Below are 27577 nucleotides of genomic sequence, written 5' to 3'. Positions count from 1 at the left end.
TCATTTAACAGTTGGATGTCATGTCACGAACAATCAACGGCGAACCATAGGCAATATTGATACTGCTGGCTGGCTCGAGTGGAAGTTGCGGCATCAACCTCCGTGGTATGGCTTTAGCTTTGGCATTGGCTGTGGCTGTGGCTGTGACTGTGGCTGTGGCTGTGGCTGTGGCTTTGGCTTTGGCTTTGGCTTTGGCTTTGGCTTTGGCTTGGCTTGGCTTGGCTTGGCTTTGGCTTTGGCTTTGGCTTTGGCTTTGGCTTTGGCTTGGCTTTACACGTGACTGCATGGCTGGCTTTGCTTGGCATGTGCTGCGTTGTAACAATACATTTTAAAAATTTTGTTTTGTAGTTATTATGAAAATAAAACAAAATTGGATTTTAAATTTTTTATTAACTTAGCAGATAGTAAGTTTACGACGAAGCCACAGCTTTCTTGGGTGTAGGCTTGCCCTCCTTGAAACCGTTACGGAAACGCCTCCTGACGATCTTCAAGTGACGCATGCGGCCGGTTCCAGTGGTCTTCCTGCGCTTAGCCTTGACTGACCAGTGGTCTGAAACAAATAATTACAGTATGAATAAACCATACATATCTAACTGAAAAACAAATATTATGTGCAGATAATAGATTGAAATTTACATGGAGTTCTATGAATATAGCTATACTATGACTATATAGCTATAGCTATACTAGCGGCGATAGCCTAGTTGGGTATGGAACCGACTGCCAAGACGAATGTCCACAGGTTCAAATCCCAAGGGCACACTCCTGCACATCTGAGAAATTCTCTATAGGAATTTCGAAGGTGTGTGAAGTCTACCAATCCGCACTAGGCTAGCGTGGTAGACTAAGGCCTAATCCCTCTCAGTAGTAGAGGAGGAGCACTGTATTATATTATTATTATTACTATGAATATTGGGTTATTTAACACCCTAAAGTATGACTAATATAATTATGTTTTTGCAATCATAATCAAGATAGTAAACCGTGAAGATCACAATTTCTAAAGCTAGATCCCCTTAGTGTTTTGCCGTCAACACTGTGCAAAAATACAGAAAACCTACACATGTTGGTAAATTTTTAGTGTTGATTGGAGTACAGTCAATTTGGATAATTCTAACAGCAGCTTTTGTCCCTTAAGTGTAAGGGATGGGGGAGATTTAAATACCATGATGGAAAATTTTAGTATATTATGTTCAGACTGAAAATAATTCCAATTTCCATTAACAATATATTATAATGTATGTATTTGATTTAACAATAGCATACTAACCCACCATACTCAAATACAAAATAACACTCAGGAAGTACCAAATTTAGCAAAGGAAAACTAAAATGTATAATTGAAAGTAAAATATTTGATTATTCTAGTCTAGAGATTAATATAAAATACACAACTATATTTTTACCATAAATTATTTTAGAACCAAGTCAAATTGAAACTTAAAACAAAGTCACAAAAGACAGAATGCATTGATAGGTCAACATTTTTCACAGAAGCTTTAAAGACGCACAGAAGGAAAGATTTTGGAAAATTAATCCACCAAATATATAAATACAGTAAAACCAGGTTATTGAGATCTTCAAGAGACCACCTAATCTGATAGTCATTATAAATAAAACATTTTTTGAAATATTGAAATAAACATGAGATTGTCATTATAGACTGGTTTACAGTGTTTATCCATGGTCTAAATTAAACAAAGAGTAGAAAGATCTAGAACTTTTTAGCTAATAATAAACAAATCCTTCGTACTGCATTGCTGCTTCTTACATTACAATAAGGATCAAAATAATATTTTGTCTTAGAATAAAATTTCAACAAATTATCATAGAGCTTTCAATCTTGCAGCCTGTCCTGAATCTCGGTATTTGTGGGACCAAAAATTTAAAATACTGCTGAATCTCACATATATAATTTATTAATTTGTCATTAAATTAAAATAATGAAATAATGATTATTTTACCCTATATTTCAGTTTTACTATTAACAAGTGAAAAATACTTTTGCACTTTAAATTTGGCATAGTGACCAAAGTGGTGTGTCACATTCCAGAATCAACCTATGTATATCTGATTCAACTTCACAATTGTGTCAACTGGTAAGGAGTACTCATCTCTCATCACTCAACACTTACTGGCTTCTAATAAATCCTACCATCGGGGGCAGTGGGGACACTTTGAAGAATCATTCTTGAAAAAAATATTGTGAGGAAATATATAAAAAGTAATCAATTGGCATATTATAATATTAACAAACACTCAAACATCCTAAAATTAATTTTGAGATATCCAATTATATTTGTTCCAATATTAGGGATAATTATTATAAATGAAAGTAAATTAACAATCTTGCAACCACCATCTTTTTATTAAAGATCATTAAAAATGAATTCTACATCAATTTCATGAACTGAAACACAGGACATACGAGTATTGACTATGTTATGGCATTTAAGTCACTCACTGATCCGAAAATAAGTACACAATGTTAGAATTTTATTGACGACACTATGCATATGTTTTTTTTATTCCATTCATACATCTGAAGATAATTTTTGAGTTCTTTACAGATATAATACTTTATGGAGCACGATTTAACTCGTATACTTTAATTTTTATTGTAGTATATAATAAGGACATTATACACAAAGTGAGAAATTATTACAACTAAAACCAACTACTTAGGTTTATTACCAATTTAACAATAATAATATTATAAATCATACCCGAGTTTTTATACAAAGCAAATACATGCCTCCAAGAACTACTGGTAATTTGTTTATTACTTACATGATCTCAACTTGGCCGCTGGGTAACCGCACTGCGCGCATTTTGATTTTTGAATGTGGTACGAGGATCTACCACATCTTCTGCATAGTGTGTGGGTCTTGTTTCGGCGTTTACCGAAGCTTGAAGTACCCTTCGTCTGTAATACATTATAGGTTATGTTTTAACAACAACACTTAACGATTTAATATATTGCATATAAGTATGACACTGCTTTACACTACTATTTAATTTATATGATACGTTATAAAATTAAGTTATAATTGAGATTTATTTGGATTCAAAATAAAATTTCTGTACATTACCATCTTGTCAGAATTGACAATCAGAAAGAAAGACTGTTTTAGTCAATGTTACCATGTGTGAGAATCGTAATACCATCAAATACTCTTTAAAAAATCCCCAAAAATTGCTCTTCGCTTTTTTTATGGAACATTTCTCACTTTTCTTCTTGAATGTAATTTGATCGATAATATTGGAAATTATGTATTTATTACATTTGTCATAAACCAAAATTTATTTTTGATTTTAGTCACAGTGTTGGCCTATATCGAAATCATCTACTGTAAGTTTTAAAAACCTATTAGATAAGTATTTCAAAAGCTACATAGTTATTTCGTATACTTAAATTAAAATAAAAACACTAATAAAAGCGTATAAGAAAAATACTTTCATACATATTATATTTAACAAAGGTTCTGAAGTATTTGCTTGGTGTTGACATATAAAATGCGAGTCTTCTTTTCAGCCCAAGCAAAATATAACGTACTTTTACCTCTGTGCAGTAAATCTTTTCATGTTATTATACTTAGTACTTTTGAGGTAGGTACTTTTTATATACATATTCGTTTCCAGTAAATTAATGAATGGACAAAGAAAGGTACAATATTATGTAAAGACGCTAACTACTTTTGATGGAATATATTTATGAAAAAACAGTTTTACGGTTTCCCAATTACCTTTGGAGGTATAACAAAGCGAGCATGTGGCAATATTGCATGTGGGCATCAAATTAACTTTGTGATGTCTTTCTTGTTTCTTGACCTTAGCCAATTCCTTAGAAAGCAATAAAAAATCTCTATGGTATGAACTCTCAATACATAGTTGCCGGATGGGAGGTGGTTTCCCTCCATATTAGGGGTTATTTTAACGCCATTGGAGGAACATAATGTTTGGGAGACTTATGGGTGAAGAAATTAACTCGGCTTGGAAAAAAGGATAGTATATTATAATATAATATGCTCATAAAATACAAAAATAAAAAAGAAGCGGCCAGCTTCTTTAATTTTAATAAATATATTTTATAGCCAAACAAACGACCAAATATTTATTTCGAAGTACTCGAGATGGCAGCAGAATTTTATTAATTACTCTAACATAAGATTTTGCATCCCATAGCAAGTCAAAAACTATGGAACCTAAAATATTATGATTTCTGGAAATTACATAAAAAAAAACACTCTGTAGATGTCTAACGTTCAATTTATTTTCAGAATTGTGCCTAAAGATTAAGTTTAAAAGCCCTATTACACTGGTGGATTAAAAGCGATAACTTAATTAAATTAGAGAGCGAAAACGCAGCGAATTCGTAGCAGAGATACAGCTAACACATTGCGGGGTTACAACGCGTTTTGGATAGTAGGTAACAAAATAAATTCCGACGAGGATATATTGCTATTAGCTATGTTAATTCGAAGATACAGGAAACAAACGCTAAAGCATGCAGAGTGACGAATTTAGAATCCATTTATATTAACAAATCGACTAGAAGAAAGCGACCACGAATAAAAACTGTTGTGTCAAGAAACTACCTTTTTCAGTTTTTGAGGGATATTAAAGAAAATATCTGGCAAAATCAACTGTGACTGTCAATATTCGTATCAATGACCAATTAGCTCAGCATCTGTCATAAACAAAGAGCATTACAATACTACAGAAAGTCATAAATCTAAACTGAATAATTAAAATTTCTCTATATCAATTTATTGATAGATTTAGTTTATTTCTCTCGTAGATAGGTATTTGCGGTAGCGAAATCTGTGGCATTGATCAAGGTTTCTTATAAATTTTGCAGATTAACACCAAAGCAAAGTGAGTATAGTATAGTCAATTTTCTAGTTTGAGTAGCGGTGCGATGTTATCGAATGAAATTATGTATAACTCAATTCAACATATTTGTAACCGATTATAGCAACGTTCTATTAGTTCCATATTTAAGTGGATTTTATGTAGGTAATTACAATGCGTAACTTACAAGTTTTTATCAATAGTTATTATATGATTATTTAAGTGAGTAAATTTTATATTTTTAGAATCAATCATTTGAAGATGGAACTTCTAGATGTTATGAAAAATCTAACTATAAAACATACACAAAACGATAGTAAACAGCAATTGTTTCGGTCAATAGCAGCAGACATAGATGATGTTGCTACTGAAATTGTGTTGGCTGAGTACACTGACAAAACATTACTTATTGTTTCACAATACCAAAAGATTGGCAGCATGTTAATGATACACAAGGATCAAGTTCACAGTCCTCTAGGTACTGATGATATTTATACAACAAAAGTAATTTTTGGTGCTACAGGAGAAGAGCAGCAAGTAGCAGCAAGATTTTTGGCAGAAGCTATCAAAATTACCAAGCCTTTATGTATTTTCATCAATCTCAAATCATATGATATTGAAAATCTTAAAGCTTGTAAGGATATTATCTTGGATTTGAAGAGTGAAGAAAATGAGTGCGATAAAAGTAAAGAAGTTTAAAAGTGTCCACAAGTACTATGGTCAACTAGTGCTTGGACCCCCTGGTGCAGGAAAAACAAAATATTGCCATGAAATGTCACAACTTCTTAAAAAACTAGGAAGAGATGTAGTGATTGTTAATTTGGACCCTGCTAATGATGGAATGTGTTACAAGCCTGATGTTGATATAAGACAATTAATTTTGCTAGAAGAAGTAATGGATCACCATAATCTTGGTCCGAATGGAGCATTACTTTACTGTATGGAATACCTGGAAAAAAATATTGATTGGCTCTTGGGCAAATTGCATGGCACAAATTCAACAAATTTTCTATTTGATCTTCCTGGTCAAGTAGAACTGTACTGTCATCATAACAGTTTGAGTAATATTTTTACACAACTAATAACCCGAGGAAATATGCAACTTTGTGTAGTTCATCTAGTAGATTCACATCACTGTTCTGATGCTGGTAAATTTATTGCAGCGTTAATGTTATCTTTGAGTGCAATGTTAAAAATTGGTTTACCACATATTAACTTACTTACAAAGGTAGATTTACTAAAAATGCATATGGACAAATTGCATTTTGGAATTGATTTTTATACAGAAGTACTAGACCTTAATTATTTATTGGATTGCCTAGACACAGATGATTTTACCAATAAGTATAAAAAAATGAACAGTGCCTTTGTTTCTATTATTGAAGATTACAGTCTTATTACATTTCAACTTCTTAATGTGATGGAAGAAAAAAGTTTATTAAATGTAAAGAATTTGATAGATAAAGCCAATGGATATGTATTTAAAGCGGATGAGGGAAGACATATAAACAGCATGTTGGCCTGTGCCATGGGTGTTGGAGAGCCAGTTAATCATGATATTGAATAAATTTTAATATTTTAACACTGCTTTTCATTTCAATCTTAACATTCCATCTTATAGATAACTTCAAAAGAAGTGTTATATGGTACCAACATCTTACCTATATTTTATATAGATGCAATTACAATGTATTGTGATTTGCCTTGGAATTCATTATCAATAACTTATCAAACAAATTGAATTTTCGTACCAGTGTGCTTTAAAAGAAATTATGTCAATTAATAATAAAAACAAACCTATTATTGGTTTATTTTTTAATTACACCACATTACAACAAATGCCTGTTACAATAAGCAATAATGCTACTGTGACTGAACTTTTAGAGAATGAACCAGCGGTCGTAAGTTGGCAAAAACTAGCGTTCGGCAATGTTGATGGCTATTCACCGGTTTCAATATCCCCACGATCACAATCCCTTTTTTGATCCATCTCGAAAATGATAAATCAGAACCTTTGTTTAACATTTTTACAAAGGACTTACGTTGATAAGTTTATTCATGGGATCTAACAGATTTACGATTATATACTATGAACCATGTATTATATTCTGTCCCACGGCTGGGCACGGTTTTCCTCTACTACTGAGAGTGATTAGACCTTGATCACCATGCTGGCTTAGTGCGGCGGGCTAGACTTCACACACCCTTAACATTCCTATAGAGAACTCCTCAGCGATAATTCACAAAGAAAACACACATAATTTTAGAAAAGTCTGAGGTGTGTGTCCTTGGGTTTTGAATTTGTGGTCATTCGTCTCGCCAATCCGTTCCATAACTAACTAGGCTATCGCCGTTTTCCACATTTACGATTGGGATTGTTTATTGAAAACGGCCCTTTACGGGATGCAACAAGGCTGGCAACTCATACCAGTTATTGTGAAGGCAGTCCCTCACCTCACTGGGCGCATTCGTCTATAAAGTAACAGCCAAGATTCGATGTGCGCCTTATATTCAATACTGAAAACTGAGTCACTGGCATTAGCCATTCCCCGGTAATGTAACAATCCAAGATTCGATTTTGACCGCTCACATGCAGTCAAATATCAGTGTCTTCTGCGGTTTACAACAAAAGACCCGAATCGCCTATCGATCCATTACGAAAATGGATAATCCGAAGAGTTTTTTTGACTGCTTACAAATAACTATTTTGATGGGTTTACTTTCGAGATTGGATCTAAAATCTAACTGGGGATTTTTTTTATTGAAAACGGGTGTTGATCACTGAATTTTGACGCAGCTGTGCTCACATTGTACGCATTGATATTATAAATAGTATTATGGAATGTTGCCTACCTACTGTAAATCTGATATAATAATATAATAATAATAATATCAGCCCTGTATTATATACTTGTCCACTGCTGAGCACGGGCCTCCTCTACTACTGAGAGGGATTAGGCCTTAGTCCACCACGCTGGCCTAGTGCGGATTGGTAGACTTCACACACCTTCGAAATTCCTATAGACAACTTCTCAGATGTGCAGGTTTCCTCACGATGTTTTCCTTCACCGTTAAAGCGTCTTCGTCTTCACCGTTAAAATCTGATATAGGTACAAATAATTCCGGTGAGGTACCACTTAGCCTTCAGTCAGTAATTTCACGGAATAGGAGTGTCAGGCAAATAACCAAATATTTTAAAAATGTATAACTGGATTAGGTAACTACAGTAAGATGTATTTATTTCTGGACAAATGGTCTAAGCTGACACATATTTGTTTGAAGCTATGTAAAACTTAGTTATAATATTTTTCTTTTTATACTTCCATACGATATTTTTGGTCTAAAGTTTAAAGGACGCGACCCTTAAACTACAAAAAAGATTTCTTTTTTGCTAAATACTTTCTTGTCATTACCTCTAAACACCTTCCAAAAATGCCTATGGAATCTCCATATAAAAAATTAATTTCTATCATTCCGCTTTATAGAAGGCATCTAGATAGTAAATTCACTTCTGTTAGCACATATCAGCTTCATGGTATTTTCGTAATAGGTCTTGATCTTCTATGTAACCCAGTTTAATCAATACACTTATTTACTTTTTCAGCTGTTTTATTTTATTTCTATATGATTAATTAGTAAATTTTATTACATTCCAGATGTCAAAAAGTAAACGTGATATATATGAAGAACTTATTGAAGTTGAATTAAAAATTGATAATCTTATGAATGAAAAACACATGAAAGTTCAACTTTTACATCAATATAATGCCATAAAAGATGCAACTCAAATTGTTATCAATCATATAGCTAACATTGAGGGAAACACAGTTAAGGAAATACATAAGAGGTTGAATTTGGATGATGGGAAATAAAACAATATTCAATAATGGAACGTTTTATTTGAAGACAAATACAACTCTTTACAATTTAAGTCATCCAATATTTTTTTGTGTTCATAAACTTGAGTAGTAATGAACAATTTTCAAATTTAACATAGCAGGGTTGAGGTAAATATTTAAGTTATAAGTGTTTTCAAAAAGCCACAGTTCCACGTTTGCTACTTCAGTTACGAAAATTGTATGTGTAGTAGTAGTACATATGACGTATTCTAATATAATTTGATTACAAATATGTTGATAATATTAAATGACCATTGTCAGCAAACCAAGTTTATTAATGTAGTAAAGGTATTATATCGTTCAATAATCTAAAACTATAGCGAATAATGGATTTAAAAGAGAAAAAAAATAAACTACTTCCTCGAATCATTTCTAGTTTAAAATATGTGACAATGATGTGTATAGCATGCAATATAGTGAAATAGAAAAAGGCGCTTAAATTTTCATACGTTATTGTATGATATTTCAATGTTTATGTTACTGGATCAACGGCGATACTCAGTGTCAAACGCCTAGAAAGATTATCACTTTGATACACGCTTTTCTATTCTTTACACATAATTAATAAACAAACCAAAATACATCGAAGTTAAAATTCTAAACGCTAATATTGTGTTTATTTAATAAGCAAGCAATAATATATAAATGTTTAAATGTATAATATTAAAGTGCGTATCGCCAGAGCGACAGCTTGCGAATACTTAGCAATGAAAGCGTTCGCGTGCGTCCGAACGCTTGTAGTAGAGGAATGCGACGCGGCGACGCAGAACGCCCCCGACGCCTTTCGCCACGCGTGGTCCGCGGTGGCCACGTTACAAAGTCAGATGCATATTTACTTTATTTTGCAATATTAGTCATTGGGAACAGCGTAGTGGCTGCTGTGTGTGCATTGCATTTGCACTTATGTTCATGTTTTGATTTCAAAAATCAATTAAGTAAGTATATGTTATTGTAGCAACATATTTTGAGTACGTTCCGGCCTGGTTACAAGCTTTCAAAATTGTAAAGTCTTCATTTAGTTCCATTCTCGATTGACGTGAACTGTACAATTATCATAGAAGGTTTTATTTATCGTAATGGAATGTTCGTGTACGTTGATAATTTATTGTCACAGTTGTCGCGCCAAAAGAGTTTCATTGTAAGACTGTCTCCAATATCCTTGTTAGTCATTCCAGCTAAATTTAAGTATAACAATATAACAAATTTACAAAAATACATATAAATCAATAAATATTCGCATTATTGAAATTTCCGAAAATGCATATAAATATATCACTAACAAATCTAACGATTTCCTATCGAAATAATACCCTATAGGATGTGGAAAAGCCACAATGCGAATATTCATTCAGTTTCATTAAACATGTGTTGTTAGACTTAAATCTATGAGTTTCAGACTCGTTTCAGGCAGCCCTACAGATTTCTAAGCACCAACAATCATTCAATAAATGCAATTTCTATACTAATATATCATACCTCCTATAAACATGGTACCATGTTCCTTAAGTTATAAGAATATTTCCAACAATTTACTTTGATGATCACAGCACATTATCAACAGACTTTAAAAAACCTGTTAATTAAGACACATTTCTATCTGAAAACAAGCCTTGCCTCCGTCGCCAGTGCTTCTCATTACTTATATTAGTATGTACTTAACATTTCCACACACTTATTAAAATGCCTATGTTATGTATCAAGAATTCCCAAAAACAAGTCTGAAAATGTTCTAGTTTGATCTATGGAATCCAGAAAAGAATATCAGATTGAGGAAAGATGTACATTTTGTGTTTACTTATATATCTTTGAATGATAGTTATACTTCATTATATTCTCTTTGCTTGAATATTTTTATAAGACAATTTTAAAACACAATGCCATTATTTTTATACATTAAAGGATATTCCGATTAAATGGCAAGTTCATTTAGTGATTCTGTATATCTTTTGAATCAGATTGCATAGATCAAACTTTCTTATAAATAAAAATAATGTTTTGGTAAATTGTAAATATACTATGTGTAAATAAATAATGCTGACTCAGTATTTTATATGCTTAGAACAGAACATATTTACTAAGTCATCTCACTTTTCAATCCAAAATGAGACTTAACAAATAACAGGTCAATTTAGTTATATAATATAATCTTTAAATATCACTTGTCAAATAATGTTTATCAGGTTTTATCCCAGTGTGCTCTTGGGTGATTGAAACTACTAAATTGATAGTATTAAGGTTGTATAAGTTTTCACACTAATATATTTTGATTTCCTCTTTAAAATACATAGTAGCTAATCAATCAATCAATTAAGTAATTTCAAATATTTGCTTAAGACTCATCTAGAGATCAAATGTGCTACCTTTGGTTTTTAAATCTCTTATGAGTTACATGTTCGACACGGGCATAGTTTGTCTCGGGTAGCATGGTATAAAATAACCAGAGAGGCGTTGTAGTTGTCTTATTAGGGTTATCGAAACATCAAATGTGTCTCAATACATAGTCGTCTTTCTTTAATATTATTATTAATCGAACACTTAGTGTGTCAATTAAAGTAATACAAAATCAGTCTCAAAATAGGGAAGTCTTTTAGATCTTCAGGCACGTATACATTACGACAGGTGGATGGATTCACCTTCCGTTCAATTAACTTTATTTAGTTGTTATGCTGCTAATAAATTATGTAATGTGTATTTAGATACGTGCTATATTCTCGTATTTAGTTATTATTGTTTGTTGTCAAGGTGGTTAAATGTGCATGTCCTCTATGCAACATTTGGGTTACTTTTAAATATAAAAGTCACAATTACACAAATACTTAAGGAATCGTGAACTTAAATGCCCACTATTAGACTGGAAAGTATTTGGAAACTTAAAATGTCAAATAAAAACAGTAATGGCAAGCTTTCTTCAATACTTTTAAGAAAACTAATTAAATTATCAAAAAGGATAGAAATACACCAAGAAAAACTAACTCAAATATTATGGAATTAATACACAAAAAAAGAAAAACAAAATGAGATGTTACCTTTGGGCAAAAATAATTTAGTTAGTAACTGGTGCGTCACCTTGACCAATGTGTTCTTTATCTGAATTTTGGCATGGCTCAGTAATCTGAAAAAACAAAAATTAATTTTCACCAATTTTGCAATTTTCTGGCCTCACCTCCGCCCGGCCGTTTTACAAACATGTCCTTGGAAACACATTATAATTTTTATAATGTACCAGACACGTTAAATCAACAATTTTGTTATAGTATGAATTATGGACAAATAAGTCCTATCACTGAGATATAATCTTATATGTTCGAGTAGTAATCCTTATAGGAATTTGGTGTAACCCTGGACCGACATGGAATCTTCAAATAGATTTTCTCTCAAAAATATAAGAAGCTCCAGATTTTAAGCTTAACTGAAATTAACCTTACATAACTATTTTATAAATTTACCTTGTTTTTGTCAAGGGGGCCATTAGACTCCAGTGATTGCCCAGCATCCGACTTCTGAGTTGTTCCCTTCTTTTTGCCTTTTCCAATGTTCTTCTTAACATTCTTAACAGTCTTTGATTTCTGCTGTTGCATTCCTTTAATATGAGAATATATTTATTTTAATAATAGCTTTTGCTCGCGGCCTCGCTCGCTTGAAGGAGTTTTCCGGGATATTTTTTTTTCCGACTTACTTTCTATGTATCGTTACATTATGACCGAATTACACAAAATCATTATAAATTGTAGCCTATGTGCTATTCTGATGTATAGCCAATTTTACTGTAAAGTTTCATCCGAATCCATTGAGTAATTGTTTCGTGAAAGAAAAACATACATCCATACATCCATCCTCAAAACTTTCGTATTTATCATATTAGTAGGATTACATAGAAATTGTTTTTAAATTATCTTACCTTATTGAATGTTTGTTAGAAGGAAACGCAGTAGCAAATGAACAGATTTGGATGAAATTTGGTATATGGGTAGATCAGGCCTAAATGTACACATAGGTTTTTTATCCTTTGACTTTGCTCCTATAAGTAATAATGGAATTTTAAATAGATGGTGCTGCTGCCTTTGTAATTTAGGGAACTTTAATGCGGGCGACGCGGCGATTAACACAGAGTAAAAAATTTGGTTTTAAAAATGTATAATAAGTTCTATACCTTCCACATCAACATCTGGAGCGGTGTTGTCCTCATGTGGACTCATTTCTTCTGGCTGAGACCCCATTTCGTCGGACCTTATAGTTTTGCTAAACAAGAATGAAATATTTATAAATATCTATTCCGTAATTTTTTGGACCGTTTTCTGCTTTTCTGTGTAAAAAGTAAATATGGTAGATAGGAGACAACAGTGCAGACTTATTGGATGCTCACCCGTTGACAGCGAGAGTGGCAGGCTTGGCGGGCTCGTCGGCGTCCCGGCGCGAGCGGCGCGCGCCCCGCACCGAGCCGCCGCGCGCGCCCCCCGCGGCCCCCGCGCGCGCCCCGCCCGCCGCGCCAGCCGCGCCCGCCGTACGCGTTGCGTGGCGGCGGCGTGTAGCCCACGTAGCCCACCTGCCACACCACACGTGCTTACTGCTACGGATATTACATTACAACAACACACGGTACATCGAACGACCTGTCACCTGTGGATAACGCGCCGGGCGCGTGGGGTAGCTACCGCCGCCCCACTGTCCCACGACCACTCCGGCGATCTCGAGACGAGCGCCACGGCCGCGTCCGCGAGTCCATCCTCCCAGCGAACCGCCCACGACACCCGCGACGAGCGGCAGTGGCGGCATCGCGAATTCTACTTCGAGGCCTTCCAGGATTGCCTTGCGCATGCGCTCCACTTTGACAACAGTGTCAAGGTGATTGTCGCAGAGTTGCGCCAAGTGCTTGCAGTGATTGGCGCGATGCAGATTGCGCTGCAGAAGCTTGCCGTCAAAGTAGAGCCAGGGAGCGGCAACGAGCCAGGGCACGGGCGCGCCGCACGCGTCGTTGGCGAGCAGAGCGGCCTCGGCGCCTGCCATCACCAGTGCTGCTAATTGCACGCCGCGTGAATTTACTCCGTTCACCTACACAAAAACCGCATCCCAATTACTAAATTCAATCTTAAAAAACATGGTTAGAGATTACAGAAATCATATGTTTACATGTGCACGTAAATATCTTAAGATGAAAAACAGCGTCAACATTTTAACATTTTTGCTGCAGCGCGTACGAATGACACGTATTTACGGACGGGCGCATGTGCGGAACGCAACACACAACTGATGCATTGTAAATAATGTTTTATATATTAATTAAAAAAAATTAACCAATAATCATTAATATTTAATACCTACTAGGTGCTAATAATAAAAATTTCACATAAATACACGTGATCGCCTCGGTGGCGTACTTTGGCGTATTGCGTGTGTCATAAAACACCGCTCCGAGGTCCTGGGTTTCGAATCCTTAGATGGGCAAAGTGATATTGAGTTTTCTGCTCACTATCAGCTTGGAGTCTGGAATTTGTGCCCCATATGGCGATAGGCTTACTTTCTATTACATGGGATGAAATGCAAAGGTGAGGAGTGGGTGCCCTTGATGCAATCCTGCCTACCACTTCAGGAACAAGATGTAATGTATGATTGTTATAAATAAATATAATAGTTAAAAGGAAGGGCCTCACATTCATTTCTTGCAAATGAAGCGCATTCATAAGATCAGTAGAGAAGGCTGTAGCTAAAAATGCGTCAAGTTCCTGGCGTCTTAAAATTTGAATTTGCGATGTCATGATGAATCTGTAAGTAAAAACCCGATGGGTAAATTGTTTGTTTCGAGATCTTTTGACACATTAATCATAATTCACAGATGACTTAAACTTACCTCAGAACAGTAGCTAGGATCAGCAAGTGCTGGGGCACATATGACGTGTTCAGCATTAATGGGGTGTCGGATCGCATACAAGACAGGAAAGCTCTCATACGACGGCATTTGTCATCTTGTGCGGTTCTGTAGGTAAAGTAGGCATATAAACTCATGGAATAGATAGGTTTAATATGTTTAGAATTAACTGGCAATAAACACAGGTTGTAAACCGAGGTCGTGGCTTCAATTCCCAGGTAGGATAAAATTTCAAAATTCATTTGTCTGAGACCAGGTCCCCCATAGTTTTGAATTCAGGTTGATAGTGTACTTTTGGTTTGCACTTGTTAAGAAAAAACAAAACACTTGGAAAAGACAGAATAATCCCCATAATTATAATAGGGTAGAATTCATAAAAAAAACATACAATTTATAATCCTAGAGTTCTCAAAAACATTTGATATTCATTGTTTGTAGGTAAAATTTAATTAATTTGTTTACCAATGATAATGATATGCTTACCCAAACCACAATCTCTGCACTGTTGGCACTGGCCAGTCAAGCACAACACCAGGCACCATTTCAGCACTCTTTCCAGGATTGACACGCGAATAAATCCATTCTGCTACTTGTACAGTGCATGGACGATCAATATTATTTGATGTGCTAGCTGAACCATCCTCTGGAAGGGAAAACAAGGGTTTAAAATTATTAATTTATTGTGAAATAAACTGTTATATATAACTACATAGTTTTTATTACCATCACCTTTAGCCTTTTGTGCCATGAACCGATGATGATGCATATTATAGAGTATGGCATAGACATTTTGTCTGATGGGTCTGTAGAAGTGATGTATAGAAGGTATTTCACGGTGGTTGTCGTCCTCCATCAGCACCGGTAAGGTGATTTGTCGGTGAGTCAGGACTGACAGCATCTGGGGATGCATGAGGCCGCGGGCGTGGCGCTCCGCGCATGTGCGCAACACCTCGGCTGGTGCTGGTGGACAATTGTCTTCGCTCTGGATAGATTTACCAGACTGCGGTTGGCGTCCCTAAAATTTACATCTGTGGTAATCAATCATGGCACATAATTTATCTTAAAACACACGAATATACGAGAAAAAACCGTGAAGCTTCTTCTTTGTTTCATGTCTCACATCAGAATATCCTTAAAAACGGAAAATGTGTACTCAAATGACCCAACACATTACGTACAATGTTAATTTATACCGTTAGCATATTCACACCTCTTTGGCTGTAGGCTGTGGTTGCGGAACGCCCGGTTCGCCTGCCTCAAGCGACATCGCGGCCATAGCGTGGTGAACATCCTGACTCGTATCTTCTATACTAAAGTCCGCATTCATTGATGCATTTGCTGTTGCCAATTTGTAATCTTCCAAGCCTTTTTGCTGTAATGTATCGAGTATTTTTGAAGATCTGAAGTGCTTATGACATGGATAGAATATAAAGAAATAATGTAAAAATGGATAGGAAGGTAAATAAATAATGACAAATAAAGAACATATAAAACCAATAAAAATAATTTAGGATCAGCACATAGACTTCATTTTGTAAAAATTTTGAGCAATGAACCATGCATTTTTTAACCACCAATGAAATCCAATCAATAATGAAGATGTTAATGACATAAAAGGCGTGGATGACTGTAGCAATAAATTATTTTCTATAAAATTATAAACCTCATGCTCTGATGTTTCTGTTGCTAATTTTGACGTGTCTAAGTCTGTTGTAGATGGTGGTGGGACAACATCGGCTTTCTGATTCTTCTTATTATTTTTCGGACGTCGTCCTGAAATTTTTTACATAGTTTAACCAAGTATCATTAATTATGACACCATAATATTTTAAATGTGTGATCATTTTACCTGATGCTGTTCTATATTTAAGGAATCCATCTTTAGTTCCATTTAAATAATATTGTACCGCTTGTTTAAGTTTAGCTGCACGGAGATCATTTAGATCTCCAAATATATCAATACAAGCTGCTTCCACGTCAGATGATTGCAAATCACGTACATATTGACACACACTCTTCACTAAAGTTTCAGGTGATACTTGTTGCTAAAATAAAAAAAAAATTACAATGGAATCTTAGCCTGCAAAATCATTTTTTATATTCCGACTAAACTACTCTTAGACCATCTAGAATGAACGCACCATGTCCTTATTGCCGTAAACAAAAAAATCTGAACTTTCTATGTAACTGCTACATAAAAAGTACAATACACATACTATAACGTTATGTGTTGTTAGTCATAAATAAATCTTGAACACCTGTATTTTTTACGCATGCTACAACATTTTTTTATAAATATGTGCATAATCCTTTGATCTTATACTTTAGCTAAAAGGAAAGATCGTACATGCCGTCTCTTTTATATTTTGTCTAAAAGACTACTGTTATAGTAAATGTGTAATAATACTAGGGACGAGTGCAAGATGGTTTCGCAGACACGGTCAGCATGATGATCAGTCGCCTCGATGGAACATATTCACAAATTGCTAGCACGATATAGTTGAAAATAATTTCGTTGTAAATACAATTACAAATACCTATCTATATGTTTATCCAGTTTAGAACAGACCCGTATAATTATGTCGACTGGCAATGGATCATTTGATAGTCTATCTGGTCGCCGCCCCACTTAGCTACCATCAGAAGTGGTAAACTCATTAAAAAAAAATAACAATTTTCGTTATAAGTATAAAACAATTTTTTAAGTTTTAACAAAATGTACATTTAGGGTAACCTGTTGCAAATAACTAGAACGTAATGCCTAGGAACATAAAATAATATTTATATGTAATACAGCAGATAACATCTCTACATAAACTTTTTTTACATACCTTCTTTTGTGAGATGCCTAAACGTTTGTAAAAGTCTGTTAGACTTTGTTCCGATATAATTGTTCCACCAAGCAATGCTGCCATGAGGCAAAGTCGATCTTGAGGTACATCTAGCACTCGAGGCAGTTCATGCACCATATATTCTTTTGTTTCTAAAGATGACTGAAAAACATTAAATAAAAATCCAATGATAGTTAATTGCAGGAAATATATATTAAAATACTACTATTAACTAATTATATGAATAATAATGCAAATTATATACTTACTCTATAAGTCAGTTTTAACTGAGATGAACTAAAATATCTTGGTGGCTGGAATACCAAGTATTCACCAGAACAACCCACAAGTCCAGCATAGTTCTTTTCACGACACAATCCAACTACTTCTTGACAATGATCGTCTGATGACACCATCTACATCAACACACTCATTTTACATAATATTTCTTTAACATAATAAATTTTCAATCATATAATGTTAAAAGTCAGAGTGCAGAAAGTGTGAGAATGGTAGTGAAAATTTTAAATTAAGTAGAGGTGTCTTTTTTGTAAAAATCAAATAAATACTACAAAAATACAATAAAAAGAAAATTAAACAACAATACTTACGATAGGGATATTGAGGTATCTGAGAGCAGTCCTGAGGCAGGAATGCAATCCTGTTGGTGGTACCCACCACACTTTAGGAGGTGGGGTGCCTTTTGTGACAATGTGACGCAGTACCTGAAGCATATAAAAGTCGTGAAATAAAAATAAAATATATTTTGCACATAATTTTTGTATAAACTATATTGACTTGCAAATTTTATTTTTGTGTGTTTTGATAATACATTATAACTTTTTATCTGAGATTAAATTCGCCAGCAAGAATTAACATCAGATGTATGGTCTGTTATAAAACATTAGTAAAAGATAAGAGGAAAAATTCATTTATTATGGTCAATGATGGTCATCATCTATATTGGATTAAAGTTAGGCCACATTACAAAGTACCTTTAACATTGGTATTTAGGAAAATAGTGCTAAACCCAAGAGTCCTTTAATAATTTCTTTTAACATCTTTATGTATACATAATAATAACATAATGTACTCATACTAACAGAGTTAACTCTTTGCCTATTCGTAGCTTGTGTTTGAATCCAATGTTGAGGCAAAGCTGGTGGAGTTGGGTGGGCACCATTAAAGCAAACACAGAGAGCCACTTGATGTTCTGCCAAAGCTTGGGCCAATGTTGTTAAGAATTGAACACAGCGAGCCCACTGACCACCACACGCCCAGTCTGCAAATATATAAAAAATGTACACAAGATGCTCATTAAAATAGTCCTTATGCCATATAAGAAATATTCATTCTACTATAAAGGGATCATAGTATTTTATTGACAAATTTTGAAATTAGGATGCACTGAAGACAATGATCAACCCTTATGGGGGTTGAATAGAGTAATCTGATTGTGTTACAATAGGGGACCGGCCTATGCTTGTTTTTGTACATTATTCTATGTGTAATAGCTTTAAATACGAAAAAGAAGCACTTCTGCGAAAACAGCATGAAAATTGGTTAAAAAATGAGCGAGTAATTCATATTTAAAATATTGTAATGTGCAGAAGTGGGCGCGATGTGGGGATATCGCTTCATCTCTTTCTTTCGCACGCGTCGTAATTCCCGATGACGTCACATGTGGATATTTTGTCTCTTTTCTGTTTCTTGTTAATTACCCCTTCCACCGAAATTCAAATGCTTATAATTTGTTGATTTTTCACTGGATTTTAATAATTTCTTTGGTGTTATAATTTATATTATGTAAATATTTGATAATTGTTAAGAACAAAAATGAGAATAGGGACAATAAACTGCATAATACAAAAACGTCCATAAAACTAAATCAATATTAATTACATCTTTTACACAAGTATCTTCTTTATCTAAAATGCATCAATAAATAATAATATTAAAGATCCTTCAGACATAACTAAGTTTCTTTATAATATTTATAGAACAATTATTGCTCTTTTAAATCTTAAGAGAATGCCGTTAGTAAAAGGCAGGATGTAGCTAGGGTAAATGGTGTGGTGTGCAACTAACTCTTTAGTAAGCAGAATGGGACGAAAAGCAATGTTGTGCAAAAAAAATTAGTAAAATAAACATTCAAGATACAATTATACTTTTATTGACAATTTTAGCACAATAAATGTAATGAAAATAATCAACACAAATTAAAGAGCAAAATAATATTAAGTTGTATCTATTATTGAACAAATTATTAAAGAATTGAATACGAAAAATGGTAAAAATACCTGAAAAATATCCTCCATACAAACGATCCAAGCAACCTTCAGCATCTAAAACTAAACGGAAACCACCAGCATGATTTCTAGCAATCCTAAACAAGTCGGCTGCCACTCCTTCATTTTCTAAGTATGTTTGTAAATCCTGTATACCCATGATTTTTGTAGTTACTGTTTGCAATGTGAAAATTGTGGTCACCTCCAATTGTCTGAAAAAAAATGGACATGAGATCAATCGGTTAGTCCTCGCTGAAGTGCTCTCCTTATAAGAATCAGACAATTTAATTCGATACATCGTACTTTACGAAAAAAGCGAGACTTCAAACATTTTTATTTTATATTATCCGAACATAAAAAAAAACTAGTAAAAGATTGATAAATTGATCAAAACACAAAATTTATGGGACCGGCACACAACAGAAACAATCGCGAATGAGGAGAAATTCTTATTTACCGACGTATGTCAATGAATATTTCTACTATTACTTTCGTATTAAAATAATGAAATCACGAACCTTTTCTAATAAACCATGCCAACAGTAAATGAATTACGATAGCCGAGAGTTGAAAACGGAAGCCATTTGTAATTTATACCACAGAGAATATAAAATATATTATAATCAGTGAAATTGGCAGGGTTTACATATCCGTAATACAGATTTGATTTCAGAAGCGGAATTCAGCCTGAAAAACGAATATGTGCCGCACACCGAAATAGAGACGTGTTTACCGCTTTCCAACTCGACCTTATAAAGAAAGCTAGATCACCTTCGAAAATTTACATTTACGAAAAATAGCTAAATTACTTAAAAAGTCAATTTAAACAAGTAATATCCAGCCAATCCTTCAATCATCATTTATCATTATTTGATACTAAGAAAATCAGCATGTGTGTGAAGTGTTGTGTAATAATATGGCAAGGTTCAGTTGACAACTAATTTATTTTTAAATGATTCTAATTAATACTACAACATGAAGTTACGCCGTTTTGTATGTGGTCTGAATTATTTTGAATTCAGATCTGAATTAAAAAACAGAAACTCCGGATGTGTATACAAGCTTAGCACAATACTGTGATATTTTGTGAAGATATATTGTATTGCCAAATCATAATAATATAATACATCTATTTGGCTATGTATCTAGTCGATCTAAATAAATGTTAATGTATTTGGTAAAGTTATATAGTTTCTCCCTCTCTTGAAACTTTGCCGTTCCCGACAGGGTCCACGATTATGTCACGTGCATTAAAATGTAAGACCTATTTATTGTGTAGTATGATTGTGGAGTTCAATAAACTTTGAATTTTAATTTGAAGTTCGGCACTAACTAATGGCTTTTTAATTTAAGGTGGTAGCTCAAGGTCCATTTTCATACATTTTGTTTCGGCTTTAATCTGGGTAACTAAACAAGTATTGGCAAGTAAAGAATTTAAATTCGGCCTTTAAAATTTAATATGACGAAATTTTAAAGGCAGAAATATCCATGATTATTAATTATTTTTACATTTTTCTTTCAACTGCGAGAACTAATCACTAACTAGACGTGAATTTAAATTCTTTACTTGCCAATACTTCTTTAGTTACCCAGATTAAAGCCGAAACAAAATGTATGAAAATGGACCTTGAGCTACCACCTTAATTAAAATATGAGATAAGTCTGGTGTTGTTTTTCTCTCAACAATATACTAGGGTCTTTTCGTGTCAATTTTTTCGTCCGGGTAACTTGTTTGATTACATTGAATAGTCGTTCTAGTAGTTTTTAGAATGAGTATTGGATACTAATGTACTACCCATAATAGGTATATTTATTACATAAAAAAATACATAGGCGTACAATATAAATATATATAAGTACTTGTGTTGAACTAATGGAGTTGTTATAACTTACCTAAATGTTACGGCTACCTGAATATTATTTCTGCTTTCTTATTTCCCTTGTTACGGCTTCAACAGCTGAGATCCGTTTTCTCTTCTTGGTAGAAATTAAATCCGCCTTTAGTCCTATCTTTGCAAAACCAAAGTAAATTGCCATTATTTTGAGATTTTATGTGTAAATTATATCCAATTTTAAAAATATAAAATTATAGAAATCTTTGTTTATAATCGCATGTATCGATTATCGTATCCATAATGTCATCATTGTATTGTAATCGCTCAGCACTAGGTATAATCGTATAATCTATACTTATGTCAGTTTATATTTGCTTGGTTTGGTTGGGGCGTTGTAAATTAAAGAAAATTGTTAGGATGTTTGAATTCAATAAAGTTCCATAAAATACTATTCATATTTAGCATTATCTCAACCAAAACATTTCTATTCTGTAATAAAATGCTTTAAACGGTGGTAATCTCGCTGCAGTTTGGAGACCATTATAGCCCCTGGAATTGATTTGAAAAGTAACTCTATCAAAAATAAGTTATGCCGGAACAAAGTAATGATTATCGTGTTGTAGTATTTGGTGCTGGTGGTGTGGGTAAAAGTTCCCTTGTACTACGATTTGTTAAAGGAACGTTTAGAGAATCTTACATACCTACGATAGAAGATACATACAGACAGGTAACTAGGTACCTAGTTAGTAAATACAACAGCGCACACGTCTTGGTATTTATTTTTATTATCGAAATACATAACGAATAAGTGGTAACAATATCGTGCTTTGTGTTCGTTGATAAAAAAAATGTGAAGTGTGTACATCTATTATTTATATGGAGTATATGTATAAAATATCAAGAAAAGAACACATAGTTGTTGACTTTTAAGGTTTCTTTATATTGAATAAATTATATTGGCTATGTCTAGAACCCCTGAAAATACATTAATCCCACACCATGCCAAATTGGAGCTATGCCAAAGGTTCAATATTATGGGTTCTCTGAATTTATAACAATCCCACTACAGTAGTGCAACGTAAGTAGGTGATAATATATTTATTATGCTGGTTATTTTCAGGTGATAAGCAGTAACAAAACAATATGTACCCTGCAAATAACTGATACAACTGGTTCACACCAGTTTCCTGCAATGCAGAGATTATCTATAAGCAAGGTATGCATACAGATGTATTTATAATGAACTATGCATTTAAATAACTGGTTTAGTAAAGGTTTCAGTATTTTTTTTTTTCAAAATGGTTAGGATTGAAATATTCAATGTTTACTGTCAATTTTGAAACATTTTGGTACTGACTATGTTAATGTGACATTGTTATCTCTATAAATATTTTGGAGTTCCCTTTAAAGGTTTAATTTTGATGTGATTATATGCACCTGTATCCCGGTTAAATAATTAAGTTCCTTGTGGTATAATTAGGTAATTAGGTAATGCAGAAATGGCTTCTTAATTTGATAATAATTTTATTTTAAATTGGGTGTTGTTTATGGCTTTGGCTGCTTGAAAAGCCTAAGCCTTTACAAAAGTTTAATATTTCCCATTGGATCAAATTACCAGAATAAAAAGTAGCCTAAGCCTTAATCCAGAACATGATCTACCTGTCTATTAAATTTCATAAAAATCTGATCAGTTATTTCTAAGTTTACTTACATGCAAAGATCTAAACACTTTTACAAACCTTCTCATTTATAATATTTGTAAGAAATAAGATTACTATGACATATATCTTTAACAATTTTACTTAGATAAAGCAATTTTTTTTAAATAAATAATATTGGTTTGGTGTTAAGTTGTCTTTTTACAAAATAATTTGAATATTTTATTAATTTTAATCAAAATTGCAGGGACATGCATTTATATTGGTTTATTCTGTAAGCAGTCGACAATCATTAGAAGAATTAAAGCCAATATGGCAGACAATAAAAGAAATAAAGGGTGTGGAACTCCCAAATATACCTGTTATGCTAGCAGGTAACAAATGTGATGAGAGCCCCGAGATAAGAGAAGTGTCTGTGTCAGAAGGCCAAGCACAGGCTCAAGCCTGGGGTGTATCATTTATGGAGACTTCAGCGAAAACAAATCACAATGTTACTCAACTATTCCAGGTATTATATTATTTTGCTATTTTTAAGCAGCATAAAAATTTACAAATGTATCAGTCGCCTCGGGTTGTATGTTGTGAAATATAAAAATGTGTACATTACTTATGTAGCATAACCAGCTTATGAAGCTCTTTACATTAGTAAATATTTTCATAAGCTTCTTGTATAAGTAAAACTTACTAATATAACATCCAGCTTATACTGTATGTCAGAACTATAACAATATTATAATAAGGTATGCACTTTACTTATTATTTATAAAATATAATGTACCTCATATAAATTTTGAAACGGAAAAAACTATTGAAATCTGGTGATGATGATGATCTGCCAGTAAAATTAGGTATTAGAGGTGAGTGTGAAAAAACAGTACAGGGACGAAATACTTGTATGTGACGTCAGCGAGCACTATTATGCGTGCGATAGAAAGAGATGGAGCAATATCTCCACTCCACACCCGCTCCTGTACATAGCAATATTTGCAATTTGAATTACTGCCTCATTTCTAATCAAATTTTAATTCTGTTTTCACAGAAGGATTTCTTTTTTGTACTAATTACTGTTACATATTAAAAAATGTACAAAATCAAACATAGTCAAATACCATATTGATATTGTAACCGGTTTATGAAGCTGTTTACATTAGTATATTTATTCATAAGTATCTTGAGCAACTAAAACTTACAATCATACTAACGAACTTTCAGCCTTGATATAAGAAGGGTTATTTTTGTAGGGGCACGCAGGGGCAAGTAGTGTCCCTATAGTAAATTTTGAAAATATCGAGAAATTGCCATTAAAAAGTAAAAAGTATGGAAGGGAAGGGGTACAAAAAATTATGGACTTTCCAGAATTAGCATGTCCCCAAAATAGAAGTAGAGGCCTGGATATAAGTGTAGGTATCTTAATTGTGGGCAGCTGGTCAAAGAAAAAAATATGCAAAGAAAGGCCCTCACCACATTATGGCCAAGTGAGTCTTGGTGTTTTTTTGAGAGTGGATGCCGACACATGCCCTCCTACTCTTCCTTGTATCTTATCTTGGTATCTTACAAAATATTGGAGCCATATTGTCTAAAATGAGTATAATTTGCATCCCAAATATCCGTGTCTAATAAATGTTAATTATTACATTAAAATGAGAATATGCAATATTCCTGATTTCTTCTAACAAAGATTTCTAATACATACCTACCAAGTATTTTTTTAAATTTTATATGATTTTCATATGTAAAGATAGCTAATAAGTTAGCAATTGCGTAAAGCTTGTTATTGTTACCAGGGATGTTATGGATATGAAATTTCGGATATGGATATAGGAATAAAATTATATCGGTTCCGGATACGGTTACGGATATGTAATTATTACGGATTATACGTTAGTTTCGGATATTAGATTAAAGTAAAATAAAAATATGTAATACAGTAGGGCGACGATTACTAACCATCGTTCGTCGTCATCGTCGATTATTAATTATCGATGAACTAATTGGGAGACATGGGTGTTCGGAAAACCTCTGTGTTTTAATTTGAGATGAAGTTTCAGTGAAGGAGTGCCACCTCCTCTCCGCGAAAAGTTTTTATCACACTGTTTACATTTTGCCAAATTACCTTCAACTTGATCAAAAAATGTCCAAATTAAAGTACATATTTTGGACGTATTTTGTCCTAATAAATCAATTTAGTACGTAACAGTACTATTCCTCCACTTTATTCAATAAGTACCTACTCCTTAATTAAAAAAATACTATTTATGAATGAGGTTATGTTATGACTAAAAATTACAAACTACATACACTTACAAGATGGCGTGTGAGCGGTGAAACAAAAACCTGTCGAAACGTATTATCCGTAACTTATGCGAAACTTTTTTATCGGATACGGTTACGTTTATATTTTTATTTCGGTTATCCCATAGTTACAGTTACGGATTTCGAGCTCCATAACATCCCTGATTGTTACACCCATTCTGCACCACTAAACAATTCTGCAAAAAATTCTATTACATCAATTTCAGGAGCTACTCAACATGGAGAAGAACAGAAATGTCTCACTTCAAGTAGATGGAAAAGGCAAGAAAAAAAAAGATAAAACTGTCAAGGATGGTGGAGAAGCATCAGCTAGTGGGAGAGAGAAATGCCTCATAATGTAAATATGTTATTCAATCACTTAAGAACTACATCCAGCATATTACAATAACTCTTAGTCATTTTGATCCTAGTCATTTAAACATGTCCTGGTTAAATTAAGCACAGAGCTAGAGTAAGTATTGAATTGCATTTAAAAACAAATGTAGTTATATAGCCTGTAATGCCTTTTCATAAATAATATTATATTAATTTCCAATATAATGGAGCTTAGGATCATCAAACTCATAAATAATATTTTGCTAATAGTAGGTTACTGATATTTTAAAATAATGACTGATGTGACATTAAAAAAGTTAAAAATATTCCATAATATTGTTAGAGTGAAAATACAACGAAATTACAGTCTCTAGGACTTACTGTTATTTAATTGCATGTGCTAAAATACAGACAAAACAATAAGGACATTATCATTAAAGAGATATGTAGGTAACAGGGAGGTGTACTACAGAAGTTTGTTACTTAGATGCTTAGAAATATAGATACGGTAAGCTAAGGACTATATTGTTTCTCTGCAATATTTCATTTTAATATTTAATTCTGCACCAAAATAATCTATGGTATATGTTATGTTCAATGGCAAAACATTCCATTAAAGTGGAATTATTGTATAATAATATTCCAGAACAATCTGATTTAACACAATAAAAAATCACTATCTGTTCAACTGAACGATTATTTGTGAGTATTACATAATGTGACACTATAATAACTATAATGCTCATTAAAACTGGATAATGTCATGGTGGAACTTTCCAACCAGTGCCAAATTGTAGCTATGTTGAAAATAATGTTTCTTACTCATAGCCAAGGCTTAGTTACATGGTGCAAACTGCTAACTGGTAAATGGACAGTCACTGCCATCAATAACTCTTATTTCACACAAAGATAGTATGTAGTGGCTATCAACAAGGAGAGCAGCTATATTGATGACACTAGTCAATTAGATAGATCGTTAAGATCTGACATATTTGGAGTTTATTCAATATTGTGTGATGTACATGATGAAATACATTTATAAGTCCTTTTGACTCGTATGCGGCGTGAGAAGCGCACTAGAGTAATTGAGCAGGTCAACTCGTACGTTGGCGCGCATTGTGTAACCAAGCCATTTGAAACTGATAATTTTTTAAAATATTATGTTTTAATTAATTCATAGTATTTTTATTTAATTAATGGGTCCATTAAACATATTTTGTAAATAATGTAAAATGTCAAGTTATCAACACAAGGTGCATTAGGGTAATTAGGTGCCTATTCTTATACATTATTGTTTTTATGAGTAAGGTGTAATGTACTAATACTTTGTTATTAGCGCCTATCTCTGGTTTTATTTATGATTAATATATTAAGCTTAATTATCCAGGCGAATTGTATTAGTACCCAGAAGTATTGTTATCACATTGAAAATATAAGAAATGTTCTAAGATGTTTCATTTTGGGCTATGACTTGTACACTTACCAAAATAGAGTTATCTATATCTCTTCGAAAAAAAAATACAAATATTATGAAAAATATTGTTACTTGAGACTGTTTGATAAAAAACTATACCATATATTGCCATTTTCATCACATTTTGTTACTTTCAATTATGTTGAGTACATGTAATTATTAAAAAAATGTCATGAGGGTCTTAAATGTAATTTTTATTAATATTATAAAGCTTGTTGCGCGGTACATATGACGTCAGACGTGGTGC

General features: G+C 33.3%; 4 protein-coding genes across 6 annotated transcripts; 2 read left to right on the top strand and 2 right to left on the bottom strand.

The window, feature by feature from the left end:
* Nucleotides 1-370: 370 nt before the first annotated feature.
* Nucleotides 371-3214, bottom strand: LOC115441125 (60S ribosomal protein L37). Its single transcript, XM_030165742.2, has 3 exons — nucleotides 3093-3214; nucleotides 2791-2926; nucleotides 371-550 (listed from the first exon to the last, which is right to left on the bottom strand). Exons 1-3 carry the CDS (start codon nucleotides 3093-3095, stop codon nucleotides 411-413), a joined length of 279 nt encoding a protein of 92 aa, XP_030021602.1. The 5' UTR covers nucleotides 3096-3214; the 3' UTR covers nucleotides 371-410.
* A 1415-nt stretch (nucleotides 3215-4629) lies between these two features.
* Nucleotides 4630-6436, top strand: LOC115441140 (GPN-loop GTPase 2). Of its 2 annotated transcripts, none has more exons than XM_030165766.2 (2): nucleotides 4630-4878; nucleotides 5100-6436. In XM_030165766.2, the coding sequence occupies exon 2, from the start codon at nucleotides 5525-5527 to the stop codon at nucleotides 6419-6421; it is 897 nt and encodes a 298-aa protein (XP_030021626.1). In that variant the 5' UTR covers nucleotides 4630-4878; nucleotides 5100-5524; the 3' UTR covers nucleotides 6422-6436. The 2 variants fall into 2 exon arrangements, with proteins under 2 accessions (XP_030021626.1, XP_030021627.1); XM_030165767.2 differs by having other exon boundaries at nucleotides 4631-4878; nucleotides 5378-6436.
* Nucleotides 6437-8733: 2297 nt separating this feature from the next.
* On the bottom strand, nucleotides 8734-20432 carry LOC115441139 (constitutive coactivator of PPAR-gamma-like protein 1). Of its 2 annotated transcripts, none has more exons than XM_037443739.1 (18): nucleotides 20254-20432; nucleotides 19748-19947; nucleotides 18551-18729; nucleotides 18059-18172; nucleotides 17717-17863; nucleotides 17448-17609; nucleotides 16466-16661; nucleotides 16280-16389; nucleotides 15827-15988; nucleotides 15340-15631; nucleotides 15100-15259; nucleotides 14599-14724; nucleotides 14402-14513; nucleotides 13371-13802; nucleotides 13117-13296; nucleotides 12904-12992; nucleotides 12200-12333; nucleotides 8734-11865 (listed from the first exon to the last, which is right to left on the bottom strand). In XM_037443739.1, the coding sequence occupies exons 2-16, from the start codon at nucleotides 19893-19895 to the stop codon at nucleotides 12936-12938; spliced, it is 2577 nt and encodes an 858-aa protein (XP_037299636.1). In that variant the 5' UTR covers nucleotides 19896-19947; nucleotides 20254-20432; the 3' UTR covers nucleotides 8734-11865; nucleotides 12200-12333; nucleotides 12904-12935. The 2 variants fall into 2 exon arrangements, with proteins under 2 accessions (XP_037299636.1, XP_037299637.1); XM_037443740.1 differs by having other exon boundaries at nucleotides 15346-15631.
* Nucleotides 20433-21918: 1486 nt separating this feature from the next.
* On the top strand, nucleotides 21919-27239 carry LOC115441119 (GTP-binding protein Di-Ras2). Its single transcript, XM_030165738.2, has 4 exons — nucleotides 21919-22297; nucleotides 22691-22786; nucleotides 23476-23736; nucleotides 25748-27239. The coding sequence occupies exons 1-4, from the start codon at nucleotides 22160-22162 to the stop codon at nucleotides 25880-25882; spliced, it is 630 nt and encodes a 209-aa protein (XP_030021598.1). The 5' UTR covers nucleotides 21919-22159; the 3' UTR covers nucleotides 25883-27239.
* Nucleotides 27240-27577: the final 338 nt, after the last annotated feature.

The sequence above is a fragment of the Manduca sexta genome, chromosome 26, assembly GCF_014839805.1.
Source record: "Manduca sexta isolate Smith_Timp_Sample1 chromosome 26, JHU_Msex_v1.0, whole genome shotgun sequence".
Lineage (NCBI taxonomy): Eukaryota > Metazoa > Arthropoda > Insecta > Lepidoptera > Sphingidae > Manduca > Manduca sexta.
This window is presented reverse-complemented; position numbering and strand designations above follow the sequence as displayed.